General features: G+C 42.3%; 1 protein-coding gene and 1 long non-coding RNA gene across 6 annotated transcripts in view; one reads left to right on the forward strand and one right to left on the reverse strand.

The window, feature by feature from the left end:
- The window catches only part of Lrrc49 (leucine rich repeat containing 49), a 119,292-nt gene extending 103,239 nt beyond the window's left edge, over window positions 1-16,053 (reverse strand). The window contains exons 1-6 of one of the 5 annotated variants that reach the window (XM_031343161.1): window positions 15,735-16,027; window positions 15,075-15,131; window positions 13,033-13,120; window positions 8,476-8,673; window positions 8,042-8,144; window positions 5,046-5,249 (exon numbers count right to left, since the gene is read on the reverse strand). In XM_031343161.1, the coding sequence (XP_031199021.1) occupies window positions 5,046-5,249; window positions 8,042-8,144; window positions 8,476-8,673; window positions 13,033-13,120; window positions 15,075-15,131; window positions 15,735-15,782 (698 nt within the window). In that variant the 5' untranslated portion in view covers window positions 15,783-16,027. Of the gene's footprint in view, window positions 1-5,045; window positions 5,250-8,041; window positions 8,145-8,475; window positions 8,674-13,032; window positions 13,121-15,074; window positions 15,132-15,341; window positions 15,449-15,734 lie in introns of those variants that run through there. The other 4 variants (XM_031343160.1, XM_031343162.1, XM_031343163.1 and 1 more) reach the window with 4 other exon arrangements.
- On the forward strand, window positions 15,467-17,460 carry LOC116071998. Its single transcript, XR_004111271.1, has 2 exons — window positions 15,467-15,820; window positions 16,023-17,460. It is a non-coding gene; the product is annotated as an uncharacterized LOC116071998 (long non-coding RNA).
- Window positions 17,461-20,019: the final 2,559 nt, after the last annotated feature.

Consider the following 20,019-nt stretch of genomic DNA (forward strand, 5'->3'; position numbering starts at 1 on the left):
CTGCCCTCTATGGGCACCCCACCACTTTGCTGCCCACAAGCACACTCTTAGCATGAAAAGTACTTCTTATTTTCACGGTTCCTATGGATCCTACAGATTCACACCATATCTACTCAGTAGGGAGAGGGAAATGACATAAAACCTCACCTTTACCACCAAGTGTCTATCATTACCTATTCCTGTTGCCATTATTTATTGTCTTAAAGAACAATGTCTACTTCCTCAGTGCTTCCAGAAGGTAAGCCACCATGCTAGCACAGTGCACAGTTAAACCTCATGAATGTCTAATGCTTTTGGACCTCAGCCAGCTGTCATCACTGCCAGAACAAGAAGGACTCCATCACCACCCAACTCAATCTAACTTACTGATAGCAATAGTCTTCCTCATCCACCCAGCACTGCAGTGTGGCTTTAGTTCTTTTCCCCCTTTCAGACATGCCACACTCCCTACATCCCCCTTACTTGTCTCTCCTAAAACTTCAGAGCCTATTCTTTTCCTGGAAAACAATTTAAACTACCAGTACTCCTAATTCACTTCACTCAAACCATGTGCATCTGTGTGGACTCACAACCTTCACTGAAAGAAGGGTATGCCATACTATCCATCAAACCATGAGCGTCCTTGTGAACTCAAAAGCCTTTACCTAAGGCCAGGTACTTCAAACCATCCTCGCTAACATCTAAATATCTGGTTAATAGATGATTTCTCTTATCACTTTGTTTTGGTTTTGGTTTTGGTTGTTTTGCTCCTGATATACCTAGAACACTTGGAGGAAGTTACAGAAGCCCAACCGTATGGCTTAGGCAGAGCTATGCTTTCCAACAGCAATCTGACCTCATGGTTGCTAGAGAATTCATTGATCCCATTCTGTCATCTTCCCTAAAACAGTGGTTCAAACTCTTATGTGAATCAGACTTAGCTGGAGAGCCTGCTAAAACATCAATGATCAGCTCCTCCTATTCTCCTTTGAACTAGCTTTGTCCTCCAGCTGGTTCTCATATTGAGTTATGCAAACACTGGTTAAGCTACTTATCCAGAACTATGGTGTGGTGTGGTGTGTGTGTGTGTGTGTGTGTGTGTGTGTGTGTGTGTGTGTGTATGTGTGTGTGTATAGGGAGGTATATATGTGCACATGTATGAGCATCGTGGTGTGTATGCATGTATGTGTGTGCATAGGTATGTGTATGTGTGATATGTATGTGCATGTGGGGTGTGTGTGTGTGTGTGTGTGTGTGTGTGTGTGTGTGTGTGTAGACACTCACTTGTGTATATGGAGGCATGTATGAAGGTCTGGGGTTGATGTAAGGATATCTTGCTTTAATCACTTCTCTCTTTTTTGTTCTTGTTGTTGCTGTTTGGTTTTGTTTTTCTTTTTGAGACAGGATGTTTCTCCAAACCTGAACTTCACCATTTTGAGGACACTACCTGGCCAGCAAGCCCCAATAATCTGCCTGCCTCCATTCCCTATCGCTGAAGTTACAAGTGTATATAATCATGCCTGGCATTTTTAAGGGGAAACCTCATGTCCTCATGCTTGTCGATGAGCATCTGAGCCATCTCTCCAGCCCTAGTATTTATGCATTTAACATTTTGAAATTTATCTCCAGGGATAAAAAAAAAATTGTCTTCACCCAGAACACTCTGATATAGAGGCCCAGTGGAACCCATGAGTAGTTATTAGAGCTCTCTGATCCAGGGTCTCAATGGAAGCCATAGGCTGTTATCAGAGCAAAGTAGGGCTGAAGGTTCTTGGGAAATCATGTAAATGACATCTAACCTGAGACCAAGGGCTGAAAGGACATAAAGACAATGGCACTGAAGAAGCTCCACTGGTCATCTGAACCTAGAAGCTTGTATGCTCTGGTTCCACTGCCTAGGGAATTTTCAAAAGAAGCTGGAAAATTCTGTTCTGACTAACAGAGGACAGAAAGCCATCCACGATACACAGCTGGAGATGCTCAGTCAGGTCCCCTCTGCCCTCCAGAGCTCACCAGAGTGCACCAGAGCTCTCTACGGGACTTCTGTCAGATGTTCCAGCCAGAAGCACTGGCAAATGTTTTTGGAATCAGAGGTATATGTTGTGGATACTTGAGAGACACCTGATCTTGGAGAGTGTAGCAAGTTTTCTTGTGACAACATTTCGCTTTAATTCACATGTCCTAGAAGTTCAACAATTGTTTAACAGTGCCTCCTTCTGTGAAAATCAAAGTATAGCTTTCCAGAACAAGCAAGCAAAAAGACCAAGGAGGAGGAAGAGAAGAAAGAGGAGGAGTCTCTATTAGATTGTTCCTGTTGCATCAAAATAAGGACACAGCAGAGGGCATTAGGTTTCTCAGCACAGGAAACCCCAAGAACTTCAATAAGGCCAAAACAATGCTGTCTTCTGAGTCAAGATGAGCAAATTGTTTCTAAGCAACTGAGAAGTGGAAATGGGTGGAAACAACAGTGAGATGATTCTGAGTGCGACCAGACCCAGCATTCAGATAGTGTTTAAAATAAAAGATGGGATCACAGATACCTCTAGAAAATATCTTGATCTATGGATGAAAAAAGGAAGACCTTCGGGCATAAATATGAGCAGGACACTAGTAACTCAGAACCAGAAAAGAGCCCTGGAATGGCAAGCCTTAAGGCCGGAAGCTGGTGACCTCCCTCCTCATGTTGCTCAGAGAGTTGCCTGGAAACATACTCTTGCTGCGTAACTATTTATACACAGATTACCATGCCAGATCCATTTGACTGCCCCATTTCCACATTTCTAAAATGAAAGGACTTATTTCTGATGTCACTTCAAATGTTGATAGTCCATATTAATTTCCCAAATTCTCTCCAACTATATGAAACTTTTTCTCTGTATGTTTAATGTGTTTATGTGTGTGTGAAGGGCAAGTGTGTACAGTGCTCACAGAGCCCAGAAGAGGGCATCAGATCCCATAGGGCTGCAGCTGGTTGAGGGCAAGGCTGATATGGGTACTGGGACATGAACTTGGCACTTCTGCCAGGATAGTAGATGCTCTTAATCACTGAGCTATCTATCCAGCACCTCAAACTCTGTAATTTATTTTTTTAGTGGAATTATTAACACAACATTTGAACTAATATACTACACTGATAGAAAGTTCAGAGAAACATCTGGGAAAATACTGTCCTAAAATTCTGAGACATGACCTTGAGGATACAAAGCTAAGAACATAACATCTCCAAACACAGCACTTCAAATATTCTATAATTTGGACTAAAGTAAAGTCAGAAAACTGTAGAGGCAGGAAGGTCATACTGACCTCTTCCTACCATTTTACCCTAAAGCCATAAAAAGACTCTTTGACCTACGTCCTCTGGGAGTAAGTACATCATAAGACCCTCAGTTCAGATGAGTCCTGCCTATAAACAGAAAATAACAGGAATGAACAGACACAGGAAGAGCATGTACAAACAAGCCTTGCTGAGTTGTCTAGGTCCCCACATGGACCACAGTTCTCTGTCAAATCACATCCCTCTTTAGTTACTACTACCCCACAAACCTAAGACAACCAATGAACTTTAACCTGCTTCTTTTGGCCTTCTTATCTGAAGACCAACAAGTCACATAGAGTTAAACAAATGTGTTAGGATCTTCTCTTATGAACTGCTCTTCTCATCAGGGTGTCAGTCACAAACCTTGCAAAGGTCAAAAGACAATGGTGTCACTATTAGACTCTGTTAGTCCTTCTTCTAAGGTACTGAAAAGCTATTTGGTAAAACTGGATGAAAAGTCTTGAGTACTCTTAAGGCCATGAGTCAGGAATTGTATAGCTCTTGTCTGGCAAAGCTCTAGACAAGGATCCAGGGCAGTGCACAGACAAGATGTGACACTAAAACATACTGAGGGCTGGAGGGGTGGCTCCACTTTAAGAGCACTTGCCATTTTTTCAGAGGACCTGAGTTTGGTTCCCAATACCAGATCAGGCAACTCAAAATGGCCTGCAATTCTAGCTCCGGGGCTCTAATGCCTTCTTCTGGACTCCACAGGCACCAGGCAACAGGGGGTGCAGAGACATAAACTTAAGAAAGCATACACACAGGTACATAAAATCAGAAACATAAACAAGTCATTAAATAAAAACATACAGTGTCACCGAGAGTGGCATACTCTGAAAAAGAGACAAGGGCTGATCTGACAATCACAAAGGAATGACTGCCTCCCTCAGGCAAACACTAGGAAGAATGGCAGGTGAATCATAAAAGCCTCAAGTGAGCACACATGCTTAAAGTATACCCTAGGAAGTCATACAGTCAAAGCTAGGATGTCCCATTCCCTTTTAGTTAAGACATAGCACTGGAGCAGTGCCAGCAGGCCTGCCAGACTGAGCATGCAGAACAGATCATGAAGGGATTTCAGTGCCAGAACTCAAACCCAGGCTCTCATGCATTCATGCTAGGCCAGTACTACCACTGACTTCCACCAAGCTTTCTTCTAATAATGCCTATGGTGTTACTCTGCTGTGGCTTACCATCTGATCACTAGACGGATTCTATTAGGCTACAGGCAAGAACTGCTCCATAGCTTAGCAGTTAGGAGTGCTGCCTACACGGGTACATGGAAACTGAATCTCCATCACCAACACCAACATTGAAATCAGGGTGCAGCAGTGTCCACCAAAATCCCAGCACTGCAGAGGTGGACAAAGGAATGTCCTAGGTGCTCACATGCTGGCTGGCCAGTCTAGTGCCTCCCCTAAGTACTCACATGCTGGCTGGCCAGTCTAGTGTCTCCCCATACCCAAAATGCAAGCTATAAATCAGTGAGAGACTTGCCTCAAGAGAAAAGGGCAGAGAGTGACATAGCAGGACACCAAAGGTTCTCCTCCAGCCTCTATATGCACTGTGAGCACCAGCACAGACATGTACACATATATGCATGTATTTACACATACACATGCACATATACATGAACACATGCATACACATGTGCAGTGCACGTATATACACACTTCACATACACATATCCCCAATAAACACAACTCAAGTCTATACCCACGTATACAGAGAAACGGCTTCGCCCTACCTGTTTTTCCCTAGCAGGAGGACGCGGAGGGATTTCAGAGTGGACAGCCCACTAATTTCTTCAATCTGGTTATCATATAAGTCCAAGAATATCAACCTCTGTAGGTTAGAGATATTTTGGATCCGAGTTATAAAATTGTGCTGAAAGTTCAACAAACGAAGGTGCTCTTCCCCGTCGATGATAGGGCACACGGTCAACTTTTGTCTGGAAAAAATGTAAGGTTGGTGAGATTCTGAGCCAGCATCCTGCTTCCTCTGTCAAATACTGTTACGTGGTAAGTGCATCCAGGCTTTGAGAAGGGAAGGGAGCTGGGGTGCAGAGATGGCTCAGCAGATAAGAGCACTTGCTACTCTTACAGAGGACCCAGGTTCAGTTCCCTGCAGCTCACAGCTCAGCTCACAGCGGCCTGTGACTCCAATTCGGGGCATCCAAGCACCCTTTGCTGACCTGTGCATCATGGTACAGACATATACTCAGGCACACATGCATATACCTAAAATCTATATCTTAAAAAGAAAAAGGTAATCTGCGCCACTTCCTGCCCCCCCCAGGGATGGGACCTAAATTTAATGGTGAATTGTACACACAAAAAAAGGCCAATAGACACTAACAAGAGAGATTACTAACGGTAAGTCTAAACTCTCAGTGTCTTTTCAAAACAAATCTCCAGTACTAATGAGCTCACACGGCATTACCATCAACAGGTTTCTAATGTAATTGTCTCCTATGGGAGAGGTTCAAGTGGTCAGACCACATCACAAAAAAAAAAACAGAAAAAAAATGCCTTGGTTTCAGTCACTGACGTCATGGGAGCAAGACCCATACAGATGGGCCTCTTTTTAGAATCACTGACTCACAGAATGTTCGTCAGAGCAAGAAGAGACCCTGCCATCTACAGTGGGAGACATTCATGGAATATCCCACATGAAGCACCTTCACTGCAAGGCAACCCCACTGACCCTCTCCACAGAAAGCTGGATGCTGGGTTTGACTGTCCAACACTAGCTTTAACTCTGCAGAGTATTCATTCTTCTACAAGATGGGATAGAAACATAACTCTGCACATGTCTAATTGTGTTTAACAGCAGGGCTCTTCTATACAGACAGCTGGATGCTTCTGTTGTGAAGCAGATAGGTGCATGACCCATGGAAAGAGAGCTCTACCCATCATAACGTGGTCAAGGAGGCTCCACCCAGACCATAGAGTGGTCCTGCAGGATTCTGCATAGAGACTCAAAGGCTCTTCAAGAAAAATATAGTTCTGTCTGTGCATCAGCAATATTAGCATGACTCATCAGAAATATCACTTCAGTGAATATCACATGGGTGGAAGTTTTGAAGAAAATAAATCAGAATGCTCTAAACATAGGCAGAATTCGGAAGTGATCAGATTCTTTTGCAATGAAAAAAATAAGAATGGTTAGCAGGAACAAATAAGGGAATATTAGTGGACATATGGATATGATGTTTTAAAAACAGACCTTTAAACCTGTGCATAGCAGTGCATGCTTTTAATTCCAGCACGTGGGAAACAGAGGTAGGTGCATATCTGAGTTTGGGGCAATTATAATCTACATACTGAGTTCTAAGCCAACAATAGATACAGAATAAAATCCTATCTCAGAGAGAGTGGGGTGGGTAGAGAGAGAGGCCTTGGAGAAGTTGGTTTAAGAGAAAAGAAAAGTAAGAACCATTGGGCAATATTATTAGTTTTGTGTGGCTTGTATTCAGAAATCGTCTCATGCTTTATACTCTCACAGAGGATGTTTGTTGTGTAAACTGAACTTAAACAAATACGCTAGTGGAAATTTGTATCATTGCTTTTAACAGAGCTTGAATTGTGCCTTCCCTGCTATGGCTTTCTGTCTCTGGCAGTAAAGGCTGTAACTCCAATCCTGGAGTCAGTTGTCACTCACATGGGAAAAGCACTTCCTGCCCTCCTTTCACAAACTGCTATGCCTTCAAATAAAGTAAGCCATGGCATAATAAACCTCTAAGAGCCTCGGGTTATGGCCCCCTGCCTATTACTAACACCTCTACAGGACCATGATTTATTGACTTCTGTTGCCTTCTTGAAGCTAATGGGCTTCCTTCCTATATTTCAGGCCTACTTTCAAATCAGTGAGGGCCAAGAATTTCTTCTTAGGGCTAGAATCTTCTCTTGAACACTCAGTCCCTGACCAGAAATCTATACACTAAATGCAAAGATCACTACTGTTACCCACTGGCTATCAAGCAAGGTTTCCCAAGGTGGTTCTTCATGGTTTGCCCAACTTTCTACTTTCTTAACTACACACATGACAGCTTATGGCATCTAATGTCAAACAACATAAGACTAGGTTACTATTCTTGCCTGTGCTTTTAAAGACTGAAGGGGAAGTTTCTATATAATCCTACAAACATTAAAACATAAGGCAGAATTTACAATGGGAATCTCAAAACCCACCTACTTCCTGAAGTTATCATGAGAGATATTGTTCTCAACTAGAGCTCTGCCTACAGAGCAGAGCCTTTCCCTGATACATGCAGGAGGGTCCAACCCACATGTCAGTGGCACCCTGCTGTGGTCAGCTGTGCACAGCAGAGATGTTCTGTCTGATTCTCTACCCAATGAAGCATTACAGATCTCTTCCTGGTTATAAAGAAGGTCATCGAACCTTAGATATTCACCCCCTTATACATCATCTTGTCAAGAGCCCACTTTACTCTAGGCTCTGTTCTAGGCACCTGAGACATATATTTGAACAAAAATTATCATTTATGAAATGTATATTCTAGGAGGTCACAGACAATAAACATAAGTCAATACTTAACATGTTAAAGGATGGTAAGTACCAAGGTGAGAAATAAAGCAGAGAAGGGGGCATGTGAGGGTAGTAGGGACTGTGTCTGGGGAGGAGAGTGGACACAGAAAGTCACCCTTGGGGCGATGACATCTGAGGGAAGCACACAGGAGAGGCGGATATTGTGAAAAGGAGAAAAGAAAACGTCCTCACCTTTCTAGGGTCAGCCTGTCTGAGTAAAGAATTTTCTCTTCAGAAGAACGCTGGAGAATAGGAAATGATGGCATTGATGAGCTCACCAGATTAATGTGATCACCTATTGAGAACGATATACAGATCACTTGGTTAAAGCAAACCTTAGCAGCCATGAAACTAGAGCCACTGTTTATTTAGAGTTCTTTGGAGCCTACAGATATCTTTTCTAGATAGTTCCACAGCTTTGGTACTGGAAGCTGATTACTACTGTGGGGTTGCCATCTTCTCAACACTAAGCTCTGTGCTCTGTGGGTGCCAAATAGCTTTTCCTTGCCTTACAGGTTAGTGGAAAGATCCAGAAGTACTCTAGTACTGTCCTTATCCCTTTACAATTCTGACTCCTGACACTACATGCCAACTACATGGTATGCTATATGATAGCCCCTCATTACCAGATACATTGGGGCCAGCACTATGACAGCCCTGCCGGATTCTGGGCTTTGAAGGTGTCTGAATGGAAGAGTCTCCAAATGCTGACAAGGAGGTTGTGGCAGTTCTCATGTCCAGCCCACAGAGTTCTGTCACGTTAGTTGTGGATGAGATGCATGATGACTTATTACGAGGCGAAGGACTTATTACTCTTCCATCTCCTTCAAAATATCAAAGAGTTTATCACAAAGCTACATGATACATGACTTTGCTATAGGATATACACAGAAAGCAGTTTGGGATAGCAGATGTAAACCTCACATCATCGTTTCCTTCCTTCTATGTAGGCAGCTACTATTACTAGAGGATGCTGCAAAGACTCCAAAGTGGGTGTTAATAAATCTAAGACACTGTAGTTCGGATACAGAAAGAATGTGATACCCCATTAAGTGTATGGGCTGTTGTTGGCTTCTGGTAGTAGCTTTTCATCTTAAAGAAAAACTCGTATGAAATGAGTAGGCTGCAACAATGTGCAAAACACAGAAGGTAAAAGGACAGCCACTGCTACAGAGACAGCTCAGTGGTTAAGAGCACTGTCTGCACATAGTGCAGACAGTGGTTAACAGAGGACTTAGGTTTGATTGCCAGTAACCACATGTGGCAGCTTGCACCCATGTAACTCCAACTCTGGAGTATCCAACTCCGTCTTCTGGCTTCTGCAGGCACTGCACGATTGTGGTACAGACACACATGCAGGTAAACATTCACACACAAATCTCAAAAATACTTAACACTACTCTTTTAAAAAGAACAGTATATTTGTGATTAAGTGTGTCATGAGTTTAAGAAGAGATAGATACTAAAACACATTCTAAAGAACTAGAAGAGTATAGAAAGGTCTGGAAGCAATGATGAAAAGTTCCAAAAATGTGAACACCAGAGTATATTTACCATATTTTTCTGTGTATATAGATAGAGTCCACCAAAAGCAGCAAGAGATAAAGACGTCCGTGGTGGAATCCCAGGAGGCCACAGCATTCTGCTGCTTCAACTACCCAATAAGAGGAAAAACAAGCCTAGAAGCTGACATGCCCTCAGGAGGTCACTAAAGATTGGTAATAGCCTAAAATCAAGTCACACGCAGCTCATACTGTAAAGCAGAAGTGGCAGTATCAGCTGGCCTTTTCAGGTCTACAGGGACAGGGCATCTCATTCTGTCCAGAAAACAATCAGTGCTCACATCCCACATCAAGACAGCTAATCATGCTGTCCCAAGAGGTAAGCCTCTAGAATCAACACTGTGTTCACCAATAAACAATAGGAAAACTTGCAGGCAGGATCCCCAAGCCACAGGAACCAGAAGCTGATTTGTTGATTTGTAGTCCAAAGCCAAAAACAGCCCAAGGATTAGCTCCTGCATAAAGATTAGTTGCCAAGGTCAGTGGAAGATGACAGGGAATAAAGAATCTCATTTTGGCTCTTGCCTCTCTCACCCTCTTACTCTTATTCTCACCTCTCACCCTCGTTCTCACTCTCCCTTCTCCCCTCTCTCCACATGGCCATGACTGGCCTCTACTTCCCTGCCTTCTCTTTTTCTCTCTGCTTTTCTACAATAAAGCTCTAAAACCTTGGGGGGAAAAAGAATCTCATTTTGTCTCATCAACATTTCATTAGGTTCTTTGAATTACTATTAAAACTTCAAGGCAATCCAAGGTTTACCAGCAGACCAAAGCTGTCCATGACTTGGAATACAGAGGCAGATATCAAAGAATAAATTTCATTTACACTTTGTGAATAAAAGAATTCTATCTTACATGCTTCAGCTCCCCAGACATACAAATTTGTTATTATTTTTCAGCTGATAAGTTTACCATTGATACAATATACATTAGAACATAAATAGCAAAAGACAAAAATGATTAGGTTTAAAAAAGACCTTAAAATCTACACACAAAAAATGTGTGATGGGGACACAGGAATCTTTGAACAGCCACGTGTCTATTCAGGTGTGAGCACTCACAGAGCGGGACTCCCAGAGAGCGGGACTTTCACAGAAGTGCTGGTACCAGTCTTCCATCATGCTTGCCCTAACATCCCCAGATCTGTAAGCTCCTGGGAGCTGGGTCTGGTTTTACATCCCAGCAGAATTTACTCCTCCCAGCAGAAGGAAACTAGTAGATGAACTGCTTTTCCAGTTTGTAGGAGCTTAATTCAAAATCTATTTTGTGTTTTATTTCTATTAAGAAAAGAAAATCAAAAATTCCTGCATTTTAGTATAAGTAATACCTCAAAGTGACCAGAGGCAAAATGGTGTACAGCCAGTAAGCACTCAGTGTGTTGTAGACCAGAGAGACTGCAGATGGTTGTCTGAGAGGGTGGGAGACAGACAGGTGGCTACAGGGACAGCACTGCACCCTGCGGTGAGCATTGCCTCCTCCCACCATGCAGATTTTACAGGATTACTTAAAGGACTTGATGAGATTTCAGTAGCATCACTGGAGTAGCCAGCTCTTACAAAACTCTGGACACACTGATGCTCCATGACCCCCAACAGGCCAGAAGGGAAGTACACCCATCAGGGCTTAGACCAATTAGTTTTGAAACATCAAGTTCCTTTATTTTGACTGAGTGTGCAACTGGTCATATTATGCTGCTAGATTGTATGTGTGGTTATTTTTTAAAAAATAATAAGTGCCTGAAATGGGCTCTGGAGGACTAGATATGTGGACATAGTTGATCACACAGATTCCAAACTTTGTCTGACAAATTTAACATTTTTTAAAACTTTGTAGACCTAAAATTTTTCCCAAGTGTGTGTATGCTCTGAATTGTAGGAAATTGAGTACAGAAGTCAAGATAATAGCTACAATGTGTTTGGCTTTCTTTGCATAACACTGAGTAGGACATGGAAGGGGAGTGCTGGGAATGATCAAGTCCACATTTAAGACATATCAAAAGAGTCTTGTCACACAGAATAATTTTGAATAGAATCTTTTAAATAAAAGCCAATTCAATTTTTTTCTGCTGAAATTCATTTTGTATTTTATATTTTATGGGTCATGGCTTTTATAAATAAAACTTTGCCTAGAGGGTTCACTAAATCAATACATCCACACTTTTCCTTTCCTTATTAGCAAATATCTAGTAATGCTGTATCACTTATCATACAAATATAAAACACCAATCCCTTACTCTAACCCTAGAAAAACTGTGAGAAAGTAAGTTCCATTCATAGCTGAGGTGGAAAATTAAGCCTCTATTATGTAAAAGTGTAAAAATAATTCACAATGAAGACAAACTAACCTCTAGCTGAGCATTTGCAGGCTGGAATCTTAGCTCCCTGCTGAGAACAGTGCAGACAGCACAGCACACACTCTAGAAATACACTCAGAGCCAAGTGAAAGAGGGAGACAGGTGTTCCTGCACCACAGAACTAGAGTTACACGGACGTCAATTTCAGGAATTGACAGTCTTGGGTGGAGGATGTAGGGAAGAAAAAAGATGGGGAAGGTTATATGGGTCCAAGAGGAGGCCCAGAGATACTCCTCAAAAAACCCACAAGACCAAACCAAACCAAAACCACATACTAATCAATATTCAAACTATTCAATACTGCCTTTGGTTCATACAGTAATGAAATGGACAATCAAGGGGCCTCTGTACAATCTTCTTGTATAGACATCTAGACACTGCAAGCAAATCTACAGGGCTGGAAAGCATGTGGGGGGGTGAGGGTGGGGGGTGAAGGTGGGAGTGAGGGTAGGGGCAGAGGGAAGCAGGTGCTCCTAGAAGGTCGTGCAAGGAGGTGGTGCTATATCCAAGGACCCAGAACTGATCCACACGAGCACACACAAGGAAGGAGCTCAATAGGAGTCAAATGTTCTGAAGGAGACTTCACTTTGATTTTAAACACACTTTCTAGATGTACAACCAAATCATATTACCTAGCATGTGCCCAAGGGCGATCCACACACTACATCACCACTGCACCTGTCAGAATCAACTGTGGCACTGTCAATGCACATCCACAAACACCACCTGAAACCTACAAAATCACAATGGGGAAGAGAAGGATGCACTAAGAATCTGAGTTTGGAACAAACTCCTAAGTGATTCACACTAAGATTATAGCTTCTGATGATGCACTGCCTGTGTCTCTGTGACCATGTGACAGTGTGGGAAGATGACAGTTTCTTTCTACTCCTGACTTTCCACTACTTTCTTAATTTCAAAATTGTCTTCCTATAGCCTCTATCTTACTAGTTAGCTATTATTTTTATCTCTAATATATGATCAGAACAATCCTCTCCACCTACTATCACACTAAAATGGGGGAGGGTTGTTTTGTTTGTTTGTTTGTGCATTGGAAGCAATCCACTATGGTGTGTCTGTCTGTCAGTTTGTCTATGTGTATAGATCTATATTGCCAATGCTGACTTAAACAATACCAAACCAAGTCTGTAACCAATTGAACTATCTCATTTTGTAATTCAGGTTTCTTAGGTTCTAGTCATCCAACAATATTAAATGATAGACACTGTTCAAAGAAAATGAATCCGCTCTCTGCTAACTGATAGTACCTTGCCTACTTGAGTAGTTCTTCTCCAGGTCATGCTGTAGCAGTCTACCAGGAAATGATGGCGTTTCTCTATTAAGCTTGAATTCAACCTGAAAAACAGTATTTAAGAATATATATTGATAGGAAGAAATTAACAGTCAGAAATAAACTTTATTATAAAGTAACAAATAAAATGTGCTTTTTAAAAAAGGATGACCCCAGAAGAGCCACATATATGATTCCATTTATATGAACTACCCACAGATGAAAACTTCATAAACAGAAAGCATATTTGCAGTTCCCAAGGGTTTAAGATAAGTGAAGAACAGGGAGCTACTGCTTAATGAAGATGAGGATATATCTGGACTGATGAAATGTTCAAGATCTAAATAGAGAAGATGGTCTCACAACACTGTGAATGTACTTAATGCCACTGAGGTGTAAATTTAAAAAATGGGCTATATTGGAATTTGCATGGGAGGTGTAAGTTTTCCAAACATACAATTAAAGTCAGTCACACAAGATCAGATTAAAATACTTCCAAACTCTCCACAAATATAACCACCAGGAACACAATGACTGAAAGAATTATTTGCTCAATAAAAAAGAAATGCAAACAATAAAAGCTAAGTGGAACTCTTGATTTTTTTAAAATCCTTCATATGTCAAACTGTAATGTAATAAAATTGCATATTTAAGAATTTTAACTCTTTTTAATAATTTTTCATGGCAGAACTGAAAAGCCCAAACCAGAATGACCTCATATCCATTAAAATCTTAAAAATCCTTCTTCAAAGACTTACAAGGCTTCTCACTCATCCACAGTACCACACCAGCATTTACACTATATCATCATGAACACATGTCTACACACAAGAGAGGATGGTATAAAAAGGATGTCGAAAACACAGCATTCCTAAAAGCAAGTAATGGTAGAAAAGGACCCACCTGGGGAAGGCAGGTAGGAAAGTTTTACATGCAGTCCACTATGCCTGATTCTAATAAATACATTTTTCCATTAATTCAGCTGTTATTGAAGATGATCAAATGATGAAGCCAGGGGAGGCACACAAGGACATGTTGGCTATTTTCACATCCAAGTGTAACTAATCAGCTGCAGCCTCTTAATTAGTGGCCCCTTCCATTCAAACCTCCTAGGGCCTCTGTTTAGTCTCTCCCTGCTGCTGTCTGTAAACTCTGGCCTTTATACTACAGAGTCCTTCCAGTGATGTCCACTTCACAACAGTTTAGGGAACAATTGAACTGTGATGGTGGAGAACGTACACGTTATTTAAAGAATATGTACGGATAGCACAGGGAGAGGAGTGGGCATGTGTGAGGGCTGAGGTGAGGCAGGAAAGAAAGAAAAAAAATGTATCCCAAAACACAAATGAAAAGCCAGAGACTTGGGAAATTACCAAGATATTACAAGTAAATGGTCTGGGTGTAGAAAGAGGGCTCAGTGGTTAGGACCACTGCTGCTCTTCCATGAGATCCATGACAGGTGTCACAACTGCCCGTGACACCAGCTCCAGGGGATCTGACACCTTCCTCTGGCCGACACAGAGACACAGAGACACACACACACACAGATAAATAAGAATCTAACAATAGGTTATGAAAACACTGTAACAACATTTCCACTGCTAAGCTAGTTTTCCTTCTGATTTGAAATGAGTCACAAAGTGAAATCCTCCTAAAATGTTCCATTTTATTCTTCCAGAGATGCCACCATTAGAATGACACCATCCTTTTACCTGTGCCTAAGAAATAAAAGTATTTCTCAATTAAATTATGCCATACAACCACTTTTAAGAAATATCTTCACCAGAAATGCTTAAATGTAAGGGGAGGGGGGTTCTTGTAATGGAATGACCTTAATTGATACAAGAGGGATGATTTGGCTTTATGAAAGTAGACAGAAAATAAAGTCAGCTTTACATTGAAGACCAAAATAGATACACTCAGCCCCCAGGTCAGAATCTATTTTTAAAACATGCAAATATTTGTGTAGAATATCTAACATTTATTTTCAACTTAATTACAAATCTGCTTAAATCTTACTTTGTTTTTGTCAGCAAGTGATGACGTTTGAATAACCAGATGAAGTCCACAGTTCACCTGAAATGTAAAAGTTAGATTATAAAATGTATTCTTAATGCACACACACCATAGTATAAAGACATTATAAAAATGGGAACACAGTCAAATATTCCATCTTTCTTTGCTTTTCTGGTAAATGAACATTTTCTGAAGATTTGTAAAATCAAATCTAAGAATCAAATGCTTTCACTGATTATTCAAAATGTCGGAGGCACCGATTTCACCCACCTTGTACCTCAGGCTTTGGAGCCTTGACATTTCTCTTGCCAGTCAGGACATCCGTGTTTGAATAAAGGAGGTGGGAGTGTCTAAGAACAGGTTCCTTTCTCCATAGAAAAAAGAAAGGGGGTGGAGATAACTAAAGGAATCCCAGTGTTTGCCTAGCAAACCAGCCCCACCTTCTGGGGAGCTCAGACCCCGGGCAAGATTTCAAGCACCCGTCATACAATATTCAAAAAGTATCAAAGTGCTTTGGACTAGCCCAGGAAACCATAGCCCCAATGAGACAATAGCTTGAGAAGCCCCGGCTCCAGTAATGCAGCCCATCACCTAGGACAAAGACGCCAGCCAGAGAGGACAAGACTACTGGAAAGGAAGAAAAATCAGGAAGGCCCAACTCACGTTGTTTGCAGCCCGGCCTGAAACGGAGCGGTATTTCCCGGGAATCATGGCAGGAGACAGTCCAGGATGTTCGATCTTCCTTCGAGGTAAAGCTACATCTAAGATTCAAAGAGACCAAAAGGGGTCATCTCCCAGGCAACCCGCTCAGGAGTTACCATAGAAACCACCATTTCCGGTCTGGTCCTCGCCCCAGATCTGTGGGCCGTCCGAGTGGCTAGCCATAGGGAGTATCTGTGGGGCCCGGTGCGTCAGCACTTCCTCGTTCTAGATTTTTTTTTTTTTTTCCAGGCCGCTTGAAAACAGCGGGAGGATCCGGACGAGGATAAGATGAGGAAGAGGGTGGACACATCGGTGGTTATAGCAACCGTGACTTCCGGTCCTATCCTCTTTAGGACCCGCCTCAACACTGCCCGCGGGAAGTTTGATTCCCTCTGCCTGCTGCTGCCTTTTTTCCTGGAAAAATCGCAGGGAAGAGCTAGAAGAAGATGCCCATAACCTTCCCATTTAGTTTGGCACTTCCACTAAGCCGAGGCAAAGAAGGATACAACCCGACCCGGAGACAGTGAAGGAGAAGCCAGCTTTCCTGAGGCCCCTGCGGGCAGAGGAACTGAGTGCGCCTGACCGTCGACCTGTCAAAATATGACTGAAGAAGAAAGCTGTGAAGCTACTACTGAAGACAAGTCTTGCTAATAATCCCTTCCCTTACCTAACCTTCTTTTGACTGATACTAGCTGCCTTCAAGTTCATGTTCCTGGCGAGCTAAACTTCCCGTCATCCCCTCACTGCATGCCTTTCTACCCTCCCCCACCCCCGATAAACACTGATTACATTTACCTTGCATCTGATTACCACTGTGTGCTCTCTTAAAAACTTCCATGCCCTCTTTTGGGAAGATCAAGCTTCTGCCCTATTACCATTATGTGGATTTAACAGTGGCTCCATGACTGTGCAGAAGAAATGTTTAGTTCTAAATCTGAGGAAAGTTTGCCAAGAAGTCAGATATTCTGTAATAGACATTTTGGCTTTGAATTGTGAGACATGTATAGAATGACAGAGCTGAAGGCAACCTTATTTCTCAACTACTCCAAACCCATCTGTTTTACATGAGGAGACTCATCCAAAAAGTTAACTTCTTCCAGGGCCTGGAATTCTTTTTTGTTTGTTTTGTTTTGTTTTGTTTTTCGAGACAGGGTTTCTCTGTGTAGCCCTGGCTGACCTGGAACTCACTCTGTAGACCAGGATGGCCTCGAACTCAGAAATCCGCCTACCTCTGCCTCCCAAGGGCTGGGCCTAAAGGCGTGAGTCACCACCGCCTGGCTGGAATTCTTATAGCTCTAATCACTAGAACAATATTCTTTCTGTAATACTGACCTGCTTCTCACATCAGAGTGGATGCCTAAAACCCTTTCTTTAGTCATATTCTATCATTTGGAATGCAAACATAGAATTTTTGGATCAAAATTATGAACACAACTTACACATCCTTTCATGACTTCTGTCCTTTCCCTACCACACCTATTGTGTTTAATACCACTGTCCTGAAGAGTTCATACATGGAATGCTGACTTTCCTAGATTTTGGTTGCTCTATATTCCTTCCTTTTGAGACTGTTCACCTGTTCCCGGAGTGGCTAGAGTTAACCCTTTCCCAGTTTCTGGCACCATCAATAAAATCCTGTCCCCTTTTTAAAGCAATTAACTCAAATATAGTTTCTTCTGATCCCTGACTTACATATTATCTTTCAAAAGGTATTTATCTTTATGTAGGTGTGGGGGGAGTGGGTGTGTGGATGTTAGCTAAGGCATGAAATCGTGGTGGTTACAAGAATGGACTTGGTGGCCAATTCCTGGGTTTCAGTTATGGTTCTGACAATAACTAAGCATGCTTTCTCACCTTCCTGTGCCCAGGAAAGTTCCTCATCTGTAATGTAAAGATGTTATCACATCTCTGCCATAGCCTTTTGAGAGCTGTAGAGTGTTAGTTACTTGGAGTAATGTCTGATGTACACTACTTACCGTGTTAAGTATTGGTTGTAATCACAGTCAACCCTTGGCCCATATATTTTGCTTCTGAAGCCTGTGTACATCCTGTCCTCTCTTCACTAACTCATTTTCAGGCAATATTTTGAATGCTAAAAACCAGGAAGCTCACAGGGACACAGATGTGATGCTGAGCTAAAGCGTGGGGGAAGAACTGGGCAGCCAAGTCAGCGGTATGGAGCTGCATGAGAATGTGGAAGATAGTTCATGCAGTTGCAGCTGAAGCTCGGGGTAGTTATCTATCTCATATAATCTTTGACTGCAGTACTCTCAGCAAGCCAACTGTGGTGGCTGATCTGTCTGTCGGTTTGACTAGATCTATAAACAACTAAAATGGTTGCCATTAGGAACTCCTTTTAGAAATGTCCTTGATCAGATCATTTGAAGCAATAAGAGACCACCCTCAATGTGAGCGGCACCTTCTGATGGCAGCCCAGGTGAACAGAGGTGAAAAATGGAAACATTGCTTTCTGCCTGCTTGCCCGTTTTCCTAGCAAGTTCATCTGTCTTATTGCATTTCTTATCCAATAACAGAGTAAGTTTCTTTGGGCTTCCAACGTGTTCTGAAAACCAGCAGCTATCCAAGAACACTCTTGGCCTTAAGTGTCAGATTGGAACCGCAGAGACATCCAGCTTTTCAGACTGAGCAACTAGCAGATTCTCAGTCTCTCTGCTGTGAGATGATCATTATTGAACTACCCAGACCACATCCTATAAGCCAATCTAATAAATCGCCTTCCAGTACATATTGAGCATCAATCTGTTCCTTATAGAACCCTAATACACTGGCCTCCCTGTTGCTCGCAAACCCTAGACCACTCTTCTTCAAAAACAGTTCAGTAATGAAGCGAGAAACCCCTAAGTCCTGCTTGGTGGATTTCTCTAGAGTAATTGGATCAAACCCTAATGGCCCTGTCAGCTCCCTATGGGAAGGAACAACTAGTCACTGACTAGTGTGTTTCCTTGAAGTGTCTTGGCAGATGCTCAGCTAATACCTGTTAATGATAGGGTGTTCAGTGTCTTTAAAGCTCTAGACATTTCAGATCTTCCTGATGCTTTCTGAAGGAAACCCTGGCGATCACAGATTCATTCCTTTTGTGTATATGTCCATTCTTTTCATTTTTCAGCTCACCTGGAAGGGTTAGAGCTGGAAGGAACTTGGAAAACCATCCCATCCAAATGCTTCATTTTGTTGATGAGAAAATGCAATGAAGTGGTTTTCAACACTTACACAGCTGTTTAATGACAGACAACATAAGGATCCTCCCTAGATCATCAACTTAAAAAAATATTTATGTATAGTTAGATGGCTCAGCCATTAAAGGCACTGGCTACCAAGTCTGGTGACCTGAGTTCAATCCCCAGGACCCACAAGGCAGATGGAGAGAACTGACTCCCTCAGGTTGTCCTCTGTCCTCCACATTCACACAACGCCAAATGTGTGTATGTACATACAAAAAAGGTAATAACTTAAAATTTAAGAAAATGTTTAACTGCTTCAGGTGATTATCAGGTATCTTCTACCTGTCCTTTGTTTCTTCCTGGTCATGTTCCCAAGCTTAATGTGGTGGTTTGAATATGCTTGGCCCAGGGAGGGGCACTATTAGGAGGTGTTGCCTTGTTGGAGTAGGTGTGGCCTTGTTGGAAAAAGTGTGTCACTGTGGGGGTGGGCTAGACCCTCCTCCTAGCCCTCAGAAGAGAGTCTTCTGTCTGCCTTTGGATCCAGATATAGAACTCTCAGCTCCTCCAGCCCCAAGTCTGCCTGGATGCTGCCATGCTCCCACCATGATGATAATGGACTGAAAACGCTGAACCTGTTAGCCAGCCCCAATTAAATGTTGTCATGTATAAGAGTTGCTTTGGTCATGGTGTCTCTTCATAGCAATGGGAACCCAAACTAAGAAAGTCTCCAAACCCACCCCCACAGTGACACACTTCCTCTAACAAGGCCACACCTACTCCAATAAGGCCACACCTCCTAATAGTGCCCCTCCCTTGACCAAGCATATTCAATTTCTACTTTCTTCTCCCCTCCTTGTAGCCCTCATCTTCCTATTCTTCTACCATGAAGCGTTTGGTTAATAATTTTGAGTGTATATGGAGTTTTACTTCAATGATGCAACAGTAGACTATAATTGTGAAATAAAATGTGGTCTATTAAGAAGGGGCCAGGAAAGATGATTCAGCAGATGGAAGCTCTTCCTGCTCTTGCAGAGGCCCCAGGTTCAGTTCCTTGGACCCAAGTC

The sequence above is a fragment of the Mastomys coucha genome, unplaced genomic scaffold (assembly GCF_008632895.1).
Source record: "Mastomys coucha isolate ucsf_1 unplaced genomic scaffold, UCSF_Mcou_1 pScaffold23, whole genome shotgun sequence".
Classification (NCBI taxonomy): Eukaryota; Metazoa; Chordata; class Mammalia; order Rodentia; family Muridae; genus Mastomys; species Mastomys coucha.